The sequence below is a fragment of the Heptranchias perlo genome, chromosome X, assembly GCF_035084215.1.
Source record: "Heptranchias perlo isolate sHepPer1 chromosome X, sHepPer1.hap1, whole genome shotgun sequence".
NCBI classification, from domain to species: Eukaryota; Metazoa; Chordata; class Chondrichthyes; order Hexanchiformes; family Hexanchidae; genus Heptranchias; species Heptranchias perlo.
Window position 1 is genome coordinate 3,317,722 of NC_090370.1, and position 18,452 is coordinate 3,336,173.

Genomic DNA, 18,452 nt, shown 5'->3' on the forward strand with positions numbered 1-18,452 from the left:
AACACACTAGCCACTTACATCCTGGTTTATTCCAATGCCTGGGCTGTAGTGTGAGGCTTCTGTTCGATTCTAATTTAGTACAATACCGCCAGTTAGAAACTATCGTGTTCTGAGGGATATTAAGTGACACACACCAAGATTATTCACTTGCATTATCTCTGCGCAATTTGAAGCTTTGGGACCCGTCATTCAATTTTTTAGATGCCTCAATCAATTTGGCTCAGTTGACAGCACTCTCACCTCTGGGTTTGGATTTGATCCTGCACCACGACTTTAGCTCATGATCTGGGCTGGCATCTTTTGAATGAAATCTTAAAATCAGATCCCGTCTATCTTAGCCAAGTGGACATTAAAGATCCCACGCCATTATTCGAAGAAGAGCAGGACCTTCTCCTGGTATCCTTGCCAACGTTTTTAAGCAACCAAAAAAACGATTGCGATTTGTGAGATGGTGCTGGCGCAGAATGGCTGCTGTTTTTGCCTATATTACTGTCACTGCACTCCAGGCATAATTCATTGTGTGAAGCGCTAACAACAATGTGACGATGCTATATAAATGCCAAGGCGCTATATAAATGCAAGTATTTTTCTTCTTCAAAGGGTCATATTTCAAAAGACATGCAGTGATTTTCATCATTTGTAGCCCATGATGTTGGCATTCTCCTCCTGTCCAAGATGCATTTTAATTACATCCTTCTTGAATTGGCACTAGTTTACACTCCAGATTCCCAATCCCTTGCTTCCCAGAGTTGAGACTGCCATGTTCTGTGAAATTGACTGTATCCAGTGTGAGTTCGACTGAGGCTGCCACAACACAATTTACCTACACAGGAATATACAAGACTAGAAAAGGCCATAGTGGTTCATCTGGTTGGACTCAGTATCTAGGAAATATCATCCCACAATACCTCTCATACCACACTCCAATTTTTCACCACTCTGTATCAGCAAATTCAAGAATCAGCCTCCACTGCCTCCCTTGGCAGTATGTTCCATACTGTCACCACCCTCTACCTACAGTAGTTAGATCTAAACTGTCTTTTTGTCCTCCCTCTTCAAAGTTTGAGGCTATGCCCTCTTGTACTTGAAGCAACAGTTCAGAATTATTTTCACCAAGAGTACAGAGTGTGCCTCTACTCATTGTCCCCCAATGCTTAAAATAACTAACATCTGGCCAGATACAATATTTATTATATATAAAGGAGCATTCATTTCTCTCCCCCACACACACACTTTTGTGAAAATAATTCTTAACTGTATTTGCAAGTGACCATCACTGAGAAGAAACCTTTGTAACCTTTCATTGCATTTGACTGCAAATAACCAAAGTAAAAGTCACTGAAAATAATGTCAGCTCAATTTGCGCTACTTAATGCTAATGCATTGACTCCAGCAGCAAGCCTCATCTAAATGACTTACCTGCTCACATAATGGCGCACTAACTCCTGCAGTGTTTAATGTCCAGCAATGTTTGTTTAGGGACATACAGATGGTTAAATATAAAGCCCTGATTTTCCAATAATGGGAACAATGGGATTGAGCTGGCTCAATGCAGGAGCACCCTCCCCTGCAGCACGAGAGCGCAGGACTGGTCAAATTTTTCAAATATCCCCACAGAAGTTGAATAGGCTACAGGCACAGGAAAAGCTTGCTGCAGAGAGCAGCATACATGGCTGGAGATTGGAAAATCCAGCTAGACAGCAGCTTTTAAAGGGCTGCAGCTAGCCATTAAAGAGAAAGTTGTGGTGGGGACAGAAAAGTGGACTAAGTTCTCACAATGACATAGTGGAGGCATGTGGGCAATCCCGTTCCCTTTGATGATTAGTTGGAGGTCCTGCTGCAGAAGGGGCACAAAGGGAAGGTGGGCCTATTTGGGGTTGAAGACCCCCCCCGCTTCAGTAAAAGCACAGGTGCCAGCTACATGGGAGGCTGTTACCCAAGTACATGCAGTCACCAGGCCCCTTGCACCTGGTTGCAATTGACGAAGGAGTTGCTAGTATCAGGAGGAAGGCAAAGGTAAGTGTGCTGCTCACTTTTACATACGTTGCTTGTGAGACCCAATAAGCATGGCACAAGTTGGAAACTCCCACGCCCTCTGGGGGGCACCATTTCAACCACTGCTGCAACCATTGCCCTTTTGCACACAGTTCATTGTGCCTATGCTGGATGTACACTTTTCTTGCAGGTGGAGGTAGCAGATGTGGAACAGCAATCAGACCCTCTGATTTCCAGCCCAAAGCCCTCCTCTGTTGTTAGGGGTTTCTCAGTGGGGTTAGCAGCTGTGGATGCAGAGAATGCCCCTCTCAGAAGCCATTCCCCCATTCCCCAGTGTTTCTTCTTCCAAAAATGCGGCGTCTGTGGACTGCCACTCACTGATGGCATCATGGCCACTTCCTGCAGAATGTCAATTCACGTACATGATGATTTTTCTGTAACCATTAACAGAGTGCGAATCCTGCATGTAGACACTGGGGTTAACATGAGGGAACCCCAATGGCCAAATGAATGCAATCTTGGAAACCTTGCATTGGAATGAAGCCCACCATTCGGTGTCCAGCTGAGGCCTTCTTTCCACAGGGAAAGTGATGAAGGTGTAAACATAGCAATTACTATAGTGGTACAAGCGTGCTCTACAGGCTGCCTGCTGAGGCATAAAGCCCTGGGGTGGTTTGGAAGGATCTGGTTGCATGAAAGCTTCATGCTGTGGTAACCTTCACTTCTACAGGAAGAGCTGTAGGGCGGCGCTAGAGGGGCCTGAACCGCTTTACTCAGCGGCGCGGGGTCTCCCGGCCGGTAGGGCGGCGCTAGAGGGGCCCTGAACCGCTTCACTCAGCGGCGCGGGGTCTCCCGGCCGGTAGGGCGGCGCTGGAGGGGCCCTGAACCGCTTCACTCAGCGGCGCGGGGTCTCCCGGCCGGTAGGGCGGCGCTAGAGGGGCCCTGAACCGCTTCACTCAGCGGCGCGGGGTCTCCCGGCCGGTAGGGCGGCGCTAGAGGGGCCCTGAACCGCTTCACTCAGCGGCGCGGGGTCTCCCGGCCGGTAGGGCGGCGCTAGAGGGGCCCTGAACCGCTTCACTCAGCGGCGCGGGGTCTCCCGGCCGGTAGGGCGGCGCTAGAGGGGCCCTAAACCGCTTCACTCAGCGGCGCGGGGTCTCCCGGCCGGTAGGGCGGCGCTAGAGGGGCCCTGAACCGCTTCACTCAGCGGCGCGGGGTCTCCCGGCCGGTAGGGCGGCGCTAGAGGGGCCCTGAACCGCTTCACTCAGCGGCGCGGGGTCTCCCGGCCGGTAGGGCGGCGCTAGAGGGGCCCTGAACCGCTTCGCTCAGCGGCGCGGGGTCTCCCGGTGTAATCTCTTTGACGTTTTTTAAAAAAACTGTCTGGCAGATCTCCGTCGCAGATGTGTCCGTGTTGCTATGGTTGTCAAAAAGCTTTAATTTTATTCTAAATAAGCCGGTAAGCGTGGGGTTAAAGACTTGTTTAAAGAGGGTGTGGTGTGGTGAGAGAAGATAAGATGGAGAAGGCCGGGCCGAGTCGAGCTGAGCTGAGCCGAGCCGAGCAGAGCAGGGCCTGTTACCCGGCCGGGAGAGGATGGCTGGCTGGCACGGGTGGGGGAGGAAAACAAAATGTCTGAGGTGCGAGGTTTGGCCTTTGTTACCGCGGAGAGTGTGACGGTAACGGAGCGCCCCCGGGCCCTGACCCAACCGCACACCAACCTCGAGTTCAGCACCGAGAGCCCGGCCTAGGCGGGCTCATTCGCCCGAGCCGGCGGAGATGGGCCTTTAATGGGATTTTGGTGGTGATGGATGAGGGGGGCGGTGCAAATGCTGCACTTGGAAATGTCACCCCGTTACAAACTCCAACTGGCTGCACATCTGCACCCAGCGCTGTCTCCTGAACTAACTTCATGCTCCGTGGGTCCTAACTATAACTATTCCAGAGACCTGTGTTCGAGCTTAAAAAAAGAGGGGAAGCGTTTATCGAAACATCCTATCATCAGAAATCCAGGGTCTTTCCCACAGCCTGGTGAAGAGAATGGAACTTGTAACGTAGGGTGAACTTAGAAAAACCTGGAAATTAACTTTTAATTTAAGAGGAACTTCTCTTACTACTGCCAGATTTGATTGTGTTTGCCATCTCATTCGCTGAATGAAAACATGCAGGTGTACAGTGCAGTTTTATTTTGCTGGGGAAGTTAAATCCAATGCTGCTTATGATGGTGTAAATGTTTCGATAAATAGCAAACACCTGGTTATGTAAAGTCTCAAAAGTCTTGAAATTTAACACAAAATTATCGTTGCTTTTTTTTTCGCTTTAAAAATCAGCCTGATTGTCGGAAGTGTTTTGCTCTCAGACTTGTCAGCTCCAGTTCTGAACAAAGTTCTACCTGTAAAACAATTTAAATAAAACTCCTGAGTGAAATCCTATTTTATTTACTTAAATGTCTGAACAGTTTTGACCTGATTCTGGTTTAACTTAAACATTAAAGGAAACATTCCAAATCAAATGTAGTCAGTGAAGGCCAAAGTCGTTTTTGTAAGCAGATTTCATAATGCAAATATATCATTGTACTTTTGATTTTTTTTGTAGTCAGAAGAGTGACTAACTCTCCCTGATTTATTAATATCATGATATTGTCAAACTCCTTTTAAGACTGCAGTAGTTTTTTTTGCCTCTCATTTTTCTAATCATTTGGTTCAGAGAATGATATGGTTTCTTAACACAGGGCAGCTTTATGAGACATAATTATGCTCCTTATTCTACTGGAAAAATCATTGAAATTTGCATGGAGAATATTCTGTAGCATTGTGTTGTCGTAGGAAATCTGAGAATGAACATTTAATCTTTCCGGATTCCTGAGTGTGCAATGAAAAACATTTAACAAATTAACACTGAAACTATTGCTGGATTAAAGTTTCTACATTATCTGCTTTATAAATGTAAAATCATTCAATAAGATCAGCCATGATCTTATTGAATGGCGGAGCAGGCTCGAGGGGCCGATTGGCCTACTCCTGCTCCTATTTCTTAGGTTCTTAAAATCATATCAAAGATCAGTGATAAGCAGTTTTTACAGAAAAAAGTGGACAGAATCATGGAATTTTGTTTCCAGATTTTTAAAACTGACTTCAAATTCTCAAACTTCCATGGTGGGGTTTGAAGTCACATCCAGGCCTCTGGATAACTAGTCCAGTAACACAATCTCTGCACCACTATACCCCTTGATGTTATATTGCCCATTGTTCTTTGTATATAGAGTACTTGACAATTGTCTGTATTAAATTTAACCTGTTGCTGATTTGCTCATTTACATGTCAGATCAGTTAACTTAGTCACTGCCAGACAAGAGATCGAATATGGGAATTTCTTGGTTTGTATGGCTCAGCTACTCTGCATTTTCTAAGTCATCAGGGAGCCAAGTTCCAAATACTATAACATTTTTTTGTAACTCCCAGACCTCCCACTAATACAAGTTGTAAGACATGTAATATGTACATTGTGAGGGACAATAGTCTTGTCTACATGTGGGTGTCTCATTGAGAGACATTTTTGGTGAGAAAATACTATCCAGAATATTTTATTTAATGCAATCTCTGCACATCCATAGAAAATAGGAGCAGGAGTAGGCCATTCGGCCCTTCAAGCCTGCTCTGCCATTCAATATGATCATGGCTGATCCTCTATCTCAATACCGTATTCCTGCTCTCTCCCTATATCCCTTGATGCTTTTTGTGTCTAGAAATCTATCTAGCTCCTTAAATATATTCAGTGACTTGGCCTCCACAGCCTTCTGTGGTAGAGAATTCCACAGGTTTACCACCCTCTGAGTGAAGACATTTCTCCTCATCTCAATCCTAAATGTCCTACCCGTATTCTGAGACTCTGACCCCTCGTTCTGAACACCCCCTCCAGCCAGGGGAAACATCCTCCCTGCATCTAGTCTGTCTAGCCCAGTCAGAATTTTATGTATTTCAAAGAGATCCCCTCTCATTCTTCTAAACTCGAGTGAATACAGGCCGAGTCGACCCAATCTCTTCTCGTACGACAGTCCTGCCATTCCAGGGATCAGTCTGGTGAACCTTTGCTGCACTCCCTCTATGGCAAGTATATCCTTTCTTAGGTAAGGAGACCAAAACTGCACACAATACTCCAGGTGTGGTATCACCAAGGCCCTGTATAACTGCAGTAAGACATCCTTGCTCCTATACTCAAATCCTCTTGCAATGAAGGCCAACATACCATTTGCCTTCCTAACTGCTTGCTGCACCTGCATGTTTGCTTTCAGTGACTGTTGTACAAGGACACCCAGGTCCCTTTGTACATCAACATTCCCCAATCTATCACCATTTAAATAATACTCTGCCGTTCTGTTTTTCCTTCCGAAGTGGATAACTTCACATTATACTGCATCTACCATGTATTTGCCCACTCACTCAACTTGTCTAAATTGCCTTGAAGCCTCTTTGCATCCTCCTCACAACTCACGATCAGACCTAGTTTTGTGTCGTCAGCAAACTTGGAAATATTACATTTGGTTCCCTCATCCAAATCATTGATGTATATATTGTGAATAGCTGGGGCCCAAGCACTGATCCCTGCGGTACCCCACTAGTCACTACCTGCCACCCTGAAAAAGACCCATTTATTCCTACTCTCGGTTTCCTGTCTGTTAACCAATTTTCAATCCATGCCAGTATATTACCACCAATCCCATGTGCTTTAATTTTGCACACTAACCTCTTATGTGGGACTTTATCAAAGGCCTTCTGAAAATCCAAATAAACCACATCCACTGGTTCTCCGTTATCTAGTCTACCAGTTACATCCTCAAAAAAAACTCCAGTAGGTTTGTCAAACATGATTTCCCTTTCATAAATCCATGTTGACTTTGTCTAATCCCGTTGATATTTTCTAAATATCCTGTTATCACATCCTTTTTAATGGACTCTAGCATTTTCCCTACTACTGATGTTAGGCTAACTGGTTTGTAGTTCCCTGTTTTCTCTCCCTCCTTTTTTAAATAGTGGGGTTACGTTTGCCACCCTCCAATCTGTTCCATAATCTATAGAATTTTGGAAGATGACCCCAACAGCTAGTTAGAGTCCCATTTTACTTGGCCTAACCAGATCAAATTGAACACACCACAACAGCAAGCAATTTCAGATTTACCAAGACACCCTGATAGAATATTTACTCTTTGTAACTTTGAAAATATTCTCAATTTCTACCATTTACAGTAACACAGAAAAAAAAAAGAAAAATAAATCAATGCAATATTTATCAAGATATGTAGTACTTTTTTAATGTAAAAATAAAGTCCCTGGAAAAGTACCAAAGAGTACCATTCAGGTGTGAATGGCTTCTAGACCAGATGGAGAAAAATTGATTTGGTCAGGGCAGAATAACTACTTTCAGTTCAACTGGGATCTAAGTAGTGTTTTGCGGAATAAGATAAATTCTGTTTTCATTTTGAGTTTTCAGGATTTTTACTGGTATTTTGGGGATCACATCCCATAATTCTATTTGTTTCTAATTAAACCTGTTGGTTTACAGTGACTGAGTAAACCAAATTCTGTTTTCATTACATGGGATAATAGGCATTTCACCATGTTTTGGAGACTGTATTCCATGGTTCTGCCCATTTATTCCTGTTAAACTGCTCATCAGTGATCTTTGATACTGACTGGTATCAGTAAAAGTGACCATGACACTATTGGATTGTAGTAAAAACCCAACTAGTTCACTAATTTCCTTTTAGGGAAGGAAACCTGCCATCCTTACCTAGTCTGGCCCTATTTGTAACTCCAGTCCCACAGGTTGACTTGTAATTGTCCTCTGAAGTGGTATAATAAGCCACTCAGTTTAGCGGTGGGAAATAAATGCCGGCCTTGCCAGCGATGCATCTCATGAATGAATTTTTAAAAATTATTCTGTGTATGGTTTTGAAATAGCTGAGGAGCAAGCTGAAAAAGAACTAAGGATTTTAGTAGACTTGATCGACACGTCTAGTCACTATGGAGCAGCAATCAATGAAGAAAGTAGAATGCTGAACTATATAGTCAAACAGTAGAGTACAAGTCAGAGGAAGTCACGCTCAAATAATATAGTTCTGGTTATACTGCACCTTGAGTACTTTGTCCAGCTCTCGAAACCAAGACATGAGGGGGGACATTCAAGCCTGGGAGTCAGTTAAGGGAAGGATTGATCCTTGGAGTCTGAGGGCTGAGTTATGAGGAAAAGCTTGCGATACTTGGGCTTTTTGCTCTTGAACATAGGTGACCCTATTGAGCTGTAGAAGATAGTAAATGGTATAGAAAAGGTAAGTCCAGGACACTACTTCAAACTAAACTATGACAATAGGACAACAGGGTCAAACTGAGAAAAAGCAAAGCTAAGACTGATGTCAGGAAGTTCTTCCAGAAAGAATGGTCAACATATGGAATGGACTCCCAGGTAGGTAGTGGAGCTGAAAGTCCTGGAATCATTTAAGAAGTAATTGGATGCTGTGATGGGAATGTAGGGTCTTTTTTGTTACTTTCTTTTTGTGTTTGTCTTGTTTTCATGATAACTGTTATCTGGGTGATTGTTCGCAGCCTTGTATTTAACCCCGAGCTGAGTATCCTCTCCGTCACTAGGACTGCCTACTTCCACCTCCATTTCATCGCACACCTCCACCCTTATCTCAGCCCATCTGCTGCTGAAACAATCATCCATGCCTTTGTTACCTCCAGACTCAACTTTTCCAATGCTCTCGAGGCTGGCCTCCCATCCTCCACCCCTTGTAAACTTCAGCTCATACAAAATCCAGCTGCTTGTGTTCTATCCTGCACCAAGTCCCGCTGGCCCATCACCCCTGTTCTCATTGACCTAAATTAGTTTCTGGTCCTCCATATCCCAAATTTAAGATTCTCATCCCCTGCGCAGCTCCTTGGGACTTTTTTTTTCTATGTTAAAGGTGCTATATAAATGCAAATTGTTATTGTTCAAATGGTACACACAAAGCTGGGTGATTTTAAAGGGGGACTATAGTTAACACTATTTCAAGTGCTGTAAGGGAAGAAAGCTGCAGACTTGCTGTTAACTCTGTTCTTGTATTTTTATGCGTTAAAACTGCTGGTTAAAGGCAGTCAACATAAAGAAAATGTTAGGAGTGAGATATATGATCAATAAGAATGAATCAGATTGAATGCCGATTTAAATAAATGGAGCTGTAGTTACTTTTAAGAGTGAGATAAGCCAAAATAGGTGCCATTTTTAAACAAAATAAGTGAGTCTCCACATAATAAAAGTGACTCCACTTCAAAAATAAGTGATTGGATTTGAAGTGCTTTGGGGTGTTTTGAGAATGTATTAAGGTGCTCCGTAAATGCAAGTTCTTTTTCTTTCAAATGAGCGGACACTTGATAGGTCTGGCTGGATACAGCCTGGTAATGTTCCTCCACACTAATGAGTGAAGGCTGTGTTGCACTCAGCCTTTCGCATGAATCTCACTCTCCATTCAGGACGTCACTGAGGGAAATAGTGGCTTGTAAAGCTCTTCAGTAAATCCAGTGCTTTGGATAAGCTCGTTTCAAAGAATGGCACAAAGCTCCTAGATTTTGAAATTCTGACTAAGTGGAAATGTTCAGAAGTCGGCGCCACTGATGGATGTATGATAACCCCTTGGTAAAATAGCAATAATCCCAGAATCCTGCACCGCAGGATAGCTGAAGTCATGTGCAAAATACCATAATTGACACAAAGTTTAGGAAGTTATAGAATTCTCATTTAACAGTACCCCTTTACCAGACCAAATCCAGTAAGTTTGGTAATGACACAATAAAGTGTGCAGTCTCTGTCCAATGTCCAGTCTCTGTCTATCAATTGCCACTCCAAGCTTATTAAGCTGTGCAACTACACAAAAGTTTTTTTTGTTTAGTCATTTTCATGTTGCTATACACATATGTGCGTGTAAAAGTGTATTTTTAGTTTATCATCAGCAAATGAACGTTCCTGTGCTTTTATCCACCTCTCCTCCTTTAAGATGCTCCTTAATACCTACCTCTTTGACCAAACGTTTGGTCACCTGTCCTCATGTCTCCTCCATTGGTTCAGTGTCAATTTTTGTCTGATAACGTTTCTGTGAAGCGCCTTGGGATGTTTTACTATGTTAAAGGCACTGTATAAATGCAAATTGTTGTAGTTTTGCTGCCTAACAATTCTACAGCCTCAATTTTAAGTCCTGAATTGGAATGAAAAGATACATAAGGCATTGAAGAATGTTATATTTGCACTATCTTGCATTGTAACTGACGTGACTGTTTTCATTTGCAGGCTTATCTTTACACAAGATATCTTTCATGGAAAGGTGTAAGGCTAAGTGTTTTATTGGCCAGCCAATTTGACTTTAGCGGAAGTTTTCCGAAGCACTGACAGAAAGAATGGGTATGAGAATTAAACTGCACAGTGCTGATCACCCTAATAACCTCCTTAAGGAACTCAACAAGTTTAGGCTCTCCGAAACCATGTGTGATGTAATCATTGTAGTCGGCAACCGGACATTTTCGGCACATAAGTCAGTGCTGGCATGCGCTGCTGGCTATTTCCAGAAGCTCTTTCTGAATTCCGAGGTTAACACTGCAAGAACGTATGTGGTAGACTTTATCACCCCGGCAAATTTCGAAAGAATCTTGAATTTCATCTACACAGCTGAGCTTTTCACCGACCTTATCAATGTCGGCGTAATCTATGAGATGGCGGAGAAGCTAGGAATGCAGGATCTCCTGAAGGCCTGTTACTCTACATTCCCTGACTTGGAAAAAACAGAAACCAACAAAGCGACACAAGGATCAGCTGAAGGCTACGTACCTCTCACCGGGGCCTCAAATGAACAAAATCCCCCCGTGCCAGACTCCAGAGGCACAGGCCCACAGTTTTGTCAAAACCGAGGTTACATCATGCAGGTTGAAGTAGGAGAGAGTTTTAAAAGTGAAGAAAGAAATGTAGTGAATGAAAATGGCCCGAGTATGCCAGTGATGTACCAACAATCAACAAAAACTGAAGATAACCTGGAGATGGAGTATAGCCAGTCCACATCTACCGAAAATGTGTCTCTGGCCTCTAGTAAAGGCCCATGTGAGCTGTATGAGATACAGAGTAATGGATATTATAATCAAACTAGTTTATTAATGGCTGGAGAAGCTCTCAAAGAGAGTAGTAGTTCCTGTGTCAGTAACAATGTTGACCTCCAAGTTCATTCAATGAAGGAAATGGAGTGCATGCAGTTTGAAGGTATTGAGCATGATGGCCTTAACTTCGATGACCACCAAGAGAGCAGAGATCCTTCGGAAGAGATAATAGAGCTAACAGACGATAGCGAAGATGATAGTCTTGTCTGTGTTAAGGATAGCAACAGTGAAGGTAAGAGCATGCCATGTCAGGTGTGTGGGAAGGTCTTACCAGCCAACATAGGATTGATTAGGCAACATGGTAAATTTCACATTGATGTAAAAGAGGGGCTGTGCAAAGTGTGTGGTGCCAAGTTCACTGACAGGAGCTCTCGAATCACCCACGTTTTGTCTCATGTTGGAATCTTCCTCTTCTCATGCGACATGTGTGAAATGAAGTTTGTTACGCAGTGGCAAGTGGCTGGACACAGGAAAGCGAAACCATACGATACTAACATTATTGTCCAGCCGAATACCATGCTTCCATCTGAAGCTAACTTTGGGGGCTCTCCCACAGAACTTTTTTGTGCTGTCTGTGGAAAGGCCATGACTAAAGACTACCTTGCTGTGAAAGAACATATCCTTTCTCACCTTGACATGAAAAGTCTCTCCTGCTGTGTCTGTGAACAACCTTCTAGATCTGTCTGTAGCCTAATGTGGCATGTTTTGTCCCACATGAATATATCTATCTTTTCCTGTTCTGTATGTGGTAATAGCTTTGTAGATCGAACTGTTCTGGAGCAACACATGGTCTCACACCAGGGTATGGAGTATTTATATGAATGTAATTTCTGCAGTAGGAAGTTCCGGTTAGAAGCCTCTTATCAAAACCATGTGAAGATACACAAGAAGCATAGCTTAGATGGTACAAAAGGTCTCCTTGTTCAACACCAGTGGCTCAAAAAGACCTTAACAACGTCACCATCAGACGAATCTACTAGTGATGGACAGGTACCTGGTCTACACCAAGAGAGCCTCCTGACCCTTCCCACAAACCATGGCAAGACCAACTCCAAAGGGAACTGGTATGAATGCGAATTTTGTGGGAAGCGGTTTTCCCATTCTAGCGAGTTTCAGTATCACCTGCGAATCCACTCAGGAGAGAAGCCCTATGAATGCAAGCTCTGCCACAAGTTCTTCAGAGGGCGATCGACCGTCAAAAACCATCTAAAGACCCATTCAGGTGCCCTCATGTATTGCTGCACAGTTTGCCAGAAGTACTGTCCCACCTTGAACCTTATGATTAAACACGTGGAGATGCACAAAGATGGGGGGCTGCCTCCTGATTTTAACATTGCACAGACTTTTATGTACATTGTGCATTCCAAACAGCCAGTAAAAATGATGGACTAATCCTTTACTTGAAAAGGAACCAGTCCCAATGTAGGTTTGAAAAACTGTATTCAGAAATAGACATGAAATAAAGTCTCATTTTAATGTACAGCGGAACCTTCAAAACTAAGATCACTTCCTTTTTTAAGGAGAGGTGCTAGTTGACAACTTAAAAAGAAACAGATTTTATAGATATTACTAGCTTAAGGTGCTAACATAACTACTGTATAATGAGGTTATCACTTTACTGTCTATTTTTATGTGGGGGCGGGGGCAGCAGAGAATGTGGTACTGTGCAAAAATCAAATGTCCAAACTGCACTGTAATTTGAGCATCAAAATCTACTCTGGTGCAGGACAGTAGCATCAGCGATGGAAGGTTTTCTGAATGAGGGTCTGATGGTGTCAATGTACAGGGTCACACAGTACAGTTGAATGTTGCTATCATAGTCTCCTGGGGATTAACAAAATAGTCTGAGGGAGGGGGGGGGGTCACCTTATTGAGGCTTGCACTATGCTACACACTGGAACTTTAGCTAGGACCAAGAGAAAAATTTATTTTAATGGGGCTCATAATAAGTCTGCTATTGAGTTCAACAGTACTATAATGCTGTAGAATTTGAATTTCTACCATTGCTGGCAAGCCATGTAAATCCATTAATGTTAGAAATCGCGCATTGTATTACAAGACTTCCAACAGTACAAAGATTTCTGCCTTGCTTAACCTCGCACCCATGCAAGTGCTTGGCCTTGGGCCAATAGAATTTTGAACCCTCCACCAATGCTGGCAGCATAATGGTGAAGGTGGCACTGCCTTTAGGCAAATCCACCTGTAATTGATGAATTTCATCAGCTGCCTGGCAGCCCAGAAAGGATACCTAGCAGAGGGTCATCTTAAGAAAACAATGTTTGTTATTACTCTGCAGCAATTGCTCTTCATTGGGCAACAGAAACTGGTTTGAGCCTCGTGTGCCATGCATCTAATGGAGGATGTGTGAGGCCTCTTTTGGGGCTGAAAAATTAGCAATCGTTTGTTTTGACTCTTTATTTTTGAGTTGCTGATTGATTAATCTTGAAGTACATTGGGGTTCCACCAGCCAGTTGTTTTGGTAATCCATTACTGAAATGGTTGAATATTATGTATGTATGCAAGATGGTGATTTAAAATTTTTTTTTGTAATATACTGCAGGGTTTATGATGTGATCAATTACATCGCAATACGGAGCCAGTGTATCAGGTTATTTGTCGTAAAAACAATTATGCTGCTTTTATCCTGAAACAAAATATCCACATCCAACAGATGGGCCACACCAACTGAACGAAATTCATTGATATCCAACAGTAACCAATCCCAGTATGTGAATTTAAGGTAAAATCGTGGGAGTTCTGATGAAATTTGCTAACCAGCTTCAGCTCTACTGTGGCAGTTTGAGGTCATCTGAAGCCCTTGATTGCAGTCCTGGATTGTGATACTGCCTTGTTCTCTCTCACTTTAAACTATTCTAAAAATGCTAGAAGGTGATGGTTTAATTTTCCATTCATTGTCTTGCACAAAATGCCACTTTGTCTATATTGTTGCCTATATTTTTCAGTCAAAAAATATCATTTGCCCCAGTATAAATAATACATCGGTGTTAATTTTATTGGACTGACTAGAGTTAAAATATAGTCATTTTTAGGTTCGTGGCAGGCCTCATCATCAGGCATTAAGTCTTAGTTTGACTCTAAGACTTGCATCTATTCATGCATATCTACATAGATTGGCTCTCCTGATGGCTCAGCTAGTTAAAGGCAGCATTCAACTGATAATATATTAGCTGTTTGACCTGTTAGCGTTTTGTTTCCCATGTCATCAGGAAGAGATTGATGAAAATGGTCAAACTGGGTGCAACAGATTGAGTTGTATAGGCTCGAGTAGCCTTTTCCTATTCCCTCCGTATGTTTTTATATTGCATACAGTGTTCAGCTTGGATCGTTTATGCTGGTGAAATTGAATATATATCCATAATTAGAGGTTAAAAAATAAGGCAACTGGTTATGGTAATATAGTGGTTATGGTATTGGATTGGCAATGTAGGGGTTGAGTGTTCATATTTCCCACCTGGCAATTCATTGAGCAAAATGTCCATGGAAGCTGTTGAATTATCATGAAAATCAAACCAATGTATTCACTAATGTCCTTCAGTTCAACCAACACTTGCTGCTCAAGAATAAGGCCAATAAATGTAACCTCAGCCAGAATGGTGTCCCTGGCCGATGAAGAGGAAAATTAGCATGTACTCCTAATCCTAATTAACTGCTGCTGAAATGGGTAGATGTCGGTGGGGGGAAACAGTATCTGCCTCAGCTATGATCCTCCCCATGGTTGAATACCTTGCCAATGCTTTATCTATGCTCGCACCTGGAAAATGGCAACTTGAACTAGGTATGGGCAGGCTGCCAGTGCCCATGGAACCATACTCAGCAGGAATTGGCACCTTCAGGAGGTGAGAAAATGAAGAGGGCGAGTAATATTTTAAGTGCACTTAATGTTCAATGGTGCACTGTACCATAATTACAAATTTTAAATGCTGCTCACTCAGAATTTTGGTGCTGTGACCCGAATTGCAAGTATGTGCGCGCTACAGTTTGGAGGACATTTTAAAAAGAACGACACCAGAAATGCATGATTTTGTTTGATTCTACCTAGGAAGAGTTGTTTGTGCTCTGATTCCCAATGTCCTTCGTCCGTCTCTCTCTCAGTTTGTAAACAGCCTGATGAGCTGTTTATGGGTGGCTATTTGAAGGAAGCATCTTTGGTAAATATTCAGATTCAAATCTTTTTCTTGATCTTGTTAAACTGGCAGAGGGTTGATAGAGCATGGCCGAGACCATTGTATAAGGGATGAGTAGATAAACAAAATAGTTTTGGGTGCAAAGCCATTTCAACAGACTTCTGACGCTGCTTGTTAAGAGAATGTGCCACTGGAAGAGGTTTTTTTATTGAAGGGGAATTAATTCAGGTGACTGGGAAATAATTAAACTAGGGAGTCAGAAGATTTCCCGTGTGAATGGCACGTTACTGTGGTTTAGGAACAAAAGGACCTCAAAATTTTGTAAATCCTGTTAAGCTGGCACCTCTTCTTAAGATGCCCTATTTTAAATGTAATTTCGACCCCTATTTGAGATTTTTTTGTTGCAAAAGTTGGGGTGATACCAGAGTTTGGCACTTTTTTAAAAAAAAGCAGTTTGTCACACGCAAGTTTTGTAGCTTGTTCTGATATCAAATGCTGAGACATGTCAAACACAGTGAAATACTGTTGCCGTGGAACACCTGTTTAGCAGGACATTTGGTTTTGACTTGAAAAATTGGTTGTTCAGTGATCTAATCTGATCACTGGCAACTGTGAGGGTCATATTTTGGTGTATTTCATCTGAGTATGTTTGTTCAATGAACCCACTCGATCATCGCCTTGCTGTAGAATATATACTAGGTGATTATATATGTTAATAAGATGGAGTGTGACGTCTTTCACTAAAATAGTCTTCCCATTGCATGATGCTGATACAAGGTAAATCTAGCATCATAAACCATGTGAAACCCCACTTTGTTATCCTGATCCAAATAAGCAATCAGCTTCAAAGGCCATTGTAGAATACGGGAGACCAAATTACAAGTAGTGGAGGCTCTGGAACAAAAGTGATAATACCTGTATGTATTGCCTGGTATAAACAATACACAGAAAATTATGGTGAGTGTGTGGAGGGATGGCACCTATTCTTGAGGGTCTTGCAACTACTTGAACCTGCATATTCTGCAGAACCCCCTGGATTGTGGTGCACCCTTATAACACACTCCCTGCTGTCTGTACAATATAAGCCAAATAGTTTATTCACTCTTCTGAAAATATCATTGAACAGTGACTGTGAGGTGAAGCCTTCAGACACTGTAAGCTTCATTGTCCTTTTACCTGCATCTATTGAATTCAGAGGCCCATGTCTAATACTATAAAAATAGTAAAACACCGTACACTATTGTACACAATAAATAGCAGCGGTGAGTTTAAAGGTTTGACACAATCCCTGGGTTTTTTTTGAGTTGAGTTAAGATTGATGATCACGACCTCTCAATTATGTTATACTTATGTGGCATGCGCACAGCCAACTTGGCCTCTCTATATTGTGGTACAAATTGTACGATATGCCTGTTCCCTCTTGTATTTCCTAAACTATGTCAATTGTAGTAGAACGTGAGACGTCCAGAAGACCATAATGAGGCCTTTTTAACTTTTAGATATTAAAAATAAATTAGAATAATGAAAGGATGAAAACAACTTTTATTTTTAAACTTTTTGGGATGTTAATATTTATCCAAATCTTTGTGTGAAAAGTTGTGACATTGACCATATCAAGTTCCAGTTATTTTCCATCAGTCTTTTTTTTTAAAGGGGAATTCATGTTTGTGAGTTACTTGGCTCCCTTTACATTAAGCACGGGTACCCACAGTTTCATTATCTTTACATTGATTGGATCCAAATGTTCACAACAGAGTAACAGAAATCTGAGATAATGAACACTAATTAATGTTACTAATCTATTTTAATTTCTTTTTCTTCCTCCTCCTCCCTCCAATTTTCTCCCTCCTCGCCTGACAGTATTGAGTCTTTGAGCTGTGGTTCCATAAGTGCATGCTGTCCTCCAGTACCTCACCCAAGTGGCCTAATCCACTTCTAATCCCTGACAGTGAGCAGTGGTCAGCTATTTGACTGCCAGGGGCAACACAACTGAGCCTGATCTTGCTCTTGCCCAGTGTCTACATACACTTCGGTCTGCTGTCCAGTGGCACCTTCTAGGAGTGGGAATCCTGGCAGTTCTTTTTCTCCCCCACCCAAATCCAAGGGCACTGAGGCCATTTGTAGCATCCAGCACTGCCCGATTGAGATTAGCTAACTCAGCACAGACAGGGGATCAAACTTGGGACTTACAGCTACTCGCTGGATAAACTTGCTGAACCACCCGAGGGAGCCAGTCATTTTTATTGTAGATTTTTGCAATCCAAGCAACCAAATTGAATAATAGTAAATACCTCTCAGTCAAAGAAATTTACAAGTGTTTTTTTTTCTATTTTTCCATTAGTTTCTTCTCCTGCAGGTTGAGTTCTGCACTGGGCAGTGCATTTACCAACTATGGCTTAGAATGAGTTAAGCAGATTGAAGAGAAACCATATGCAAGTTTCTTTTTAAGTATTTATATTTTTCCCTGCTCTTCCCAGCCCTATGCTATGTACCATTCTCCGCAGGCCAGCTGTGGTAAGCTGTCTTACCATTAATAAGTGTGTAAGCACCATGTTCATTTGTTTCCTCCCTGTATGGAGAGTCACAAGTATAAATCTAAGTCCTGTGATCCAATGCACATCACCTTAGTGACAGTGTGCTGGTGTACTGGGTCATTATTGCTCAGGTTAAACTGACCCTTGTATTTTTCCTCTCTCTCTTAACAGGAGAAAAGAGAAGGCTGAGGGGTGACCTGATAGAGGTCTTTAAAATTATGAAGGAGTTCGATAGGGTAGACGTAGAGAAGATGTTTCCATTTGTGGGGGAGACCAAAACTAGGGGCCATAAATACAAACATACAAATTAAGAGCAGGAGTAGGCCATTCGGCCCCTCGAGCCTGCTCTGCCATTTGATAAGATCACGGCTGATCTGATTGTGACCTCAACCCTACTTTCCCGTCTATCTACTATAACCTTTGACTCCCTTATTAATCAGGAATCTATCTAACTCAGCCTTAAAAATATTCAATGACCCTGCCTCCACCGCTCTCTGGGGAAGGGAGTTCCACAGACTCTCAACACTCAGAGAAAAAATTTCTCCTCATCTCCGTCTTAAATGGGAGACACCTTATTTTTAAACTGTGGCCCCTAGTTCTAGTCTCTCCCACA

At 42.5% G+C, this 18,452-nt stretch overlaps 2 protein-coding genes across 8 annotated transcripts in view; both read left to right on the top strand.

Annotated features, from left to right (window-relative positions):
• The first annotated feature begins 3,170 nt into the window (after window positions 1-3,170).
• Window positions 3,171-12,642, top strand: LOC137307161 (zinc finger and BTB domain-containing protein 39). Its single transcript, XM_067976499.1, has 2 exons — window positions 3,171-3,448; window positions 10,307-12,642. The coding sequence occupies exon 2, from the start codon at window positions 10,414-10,416 to the stop codon at window positions 12,550-12,552; it is 2,139 nt and encodes a 712-aa protein (XP_067832600.1). The 5' UTR covers window positions 3,171-3,448; window positions 10,307-10,413; the 3' UTR covers window positions 12,553-12,642.
• Window positions 12,643-12,742: 100 nt separating this feature from the next.
• The window catches only part of LOC137307163 (coiled-coil domain-containing protein 68-like), an 86,203-nt gene continuing 80,493 nt past the window's right edge, over window positions 12,743-18,452 (top strand). For all 7 annotated transcript variants that reach the window (XM_067976507.1, XM_067976501.1, XM_067976506.1 and 4 more), the window contains exon 1: window positions 12,743-13,900. The gene's annotated coding sequence lies outside the window, so the exon portion shown is untranslated. The remainder of the gene's footprint in view (window positions 13,901-18,452) is intronic.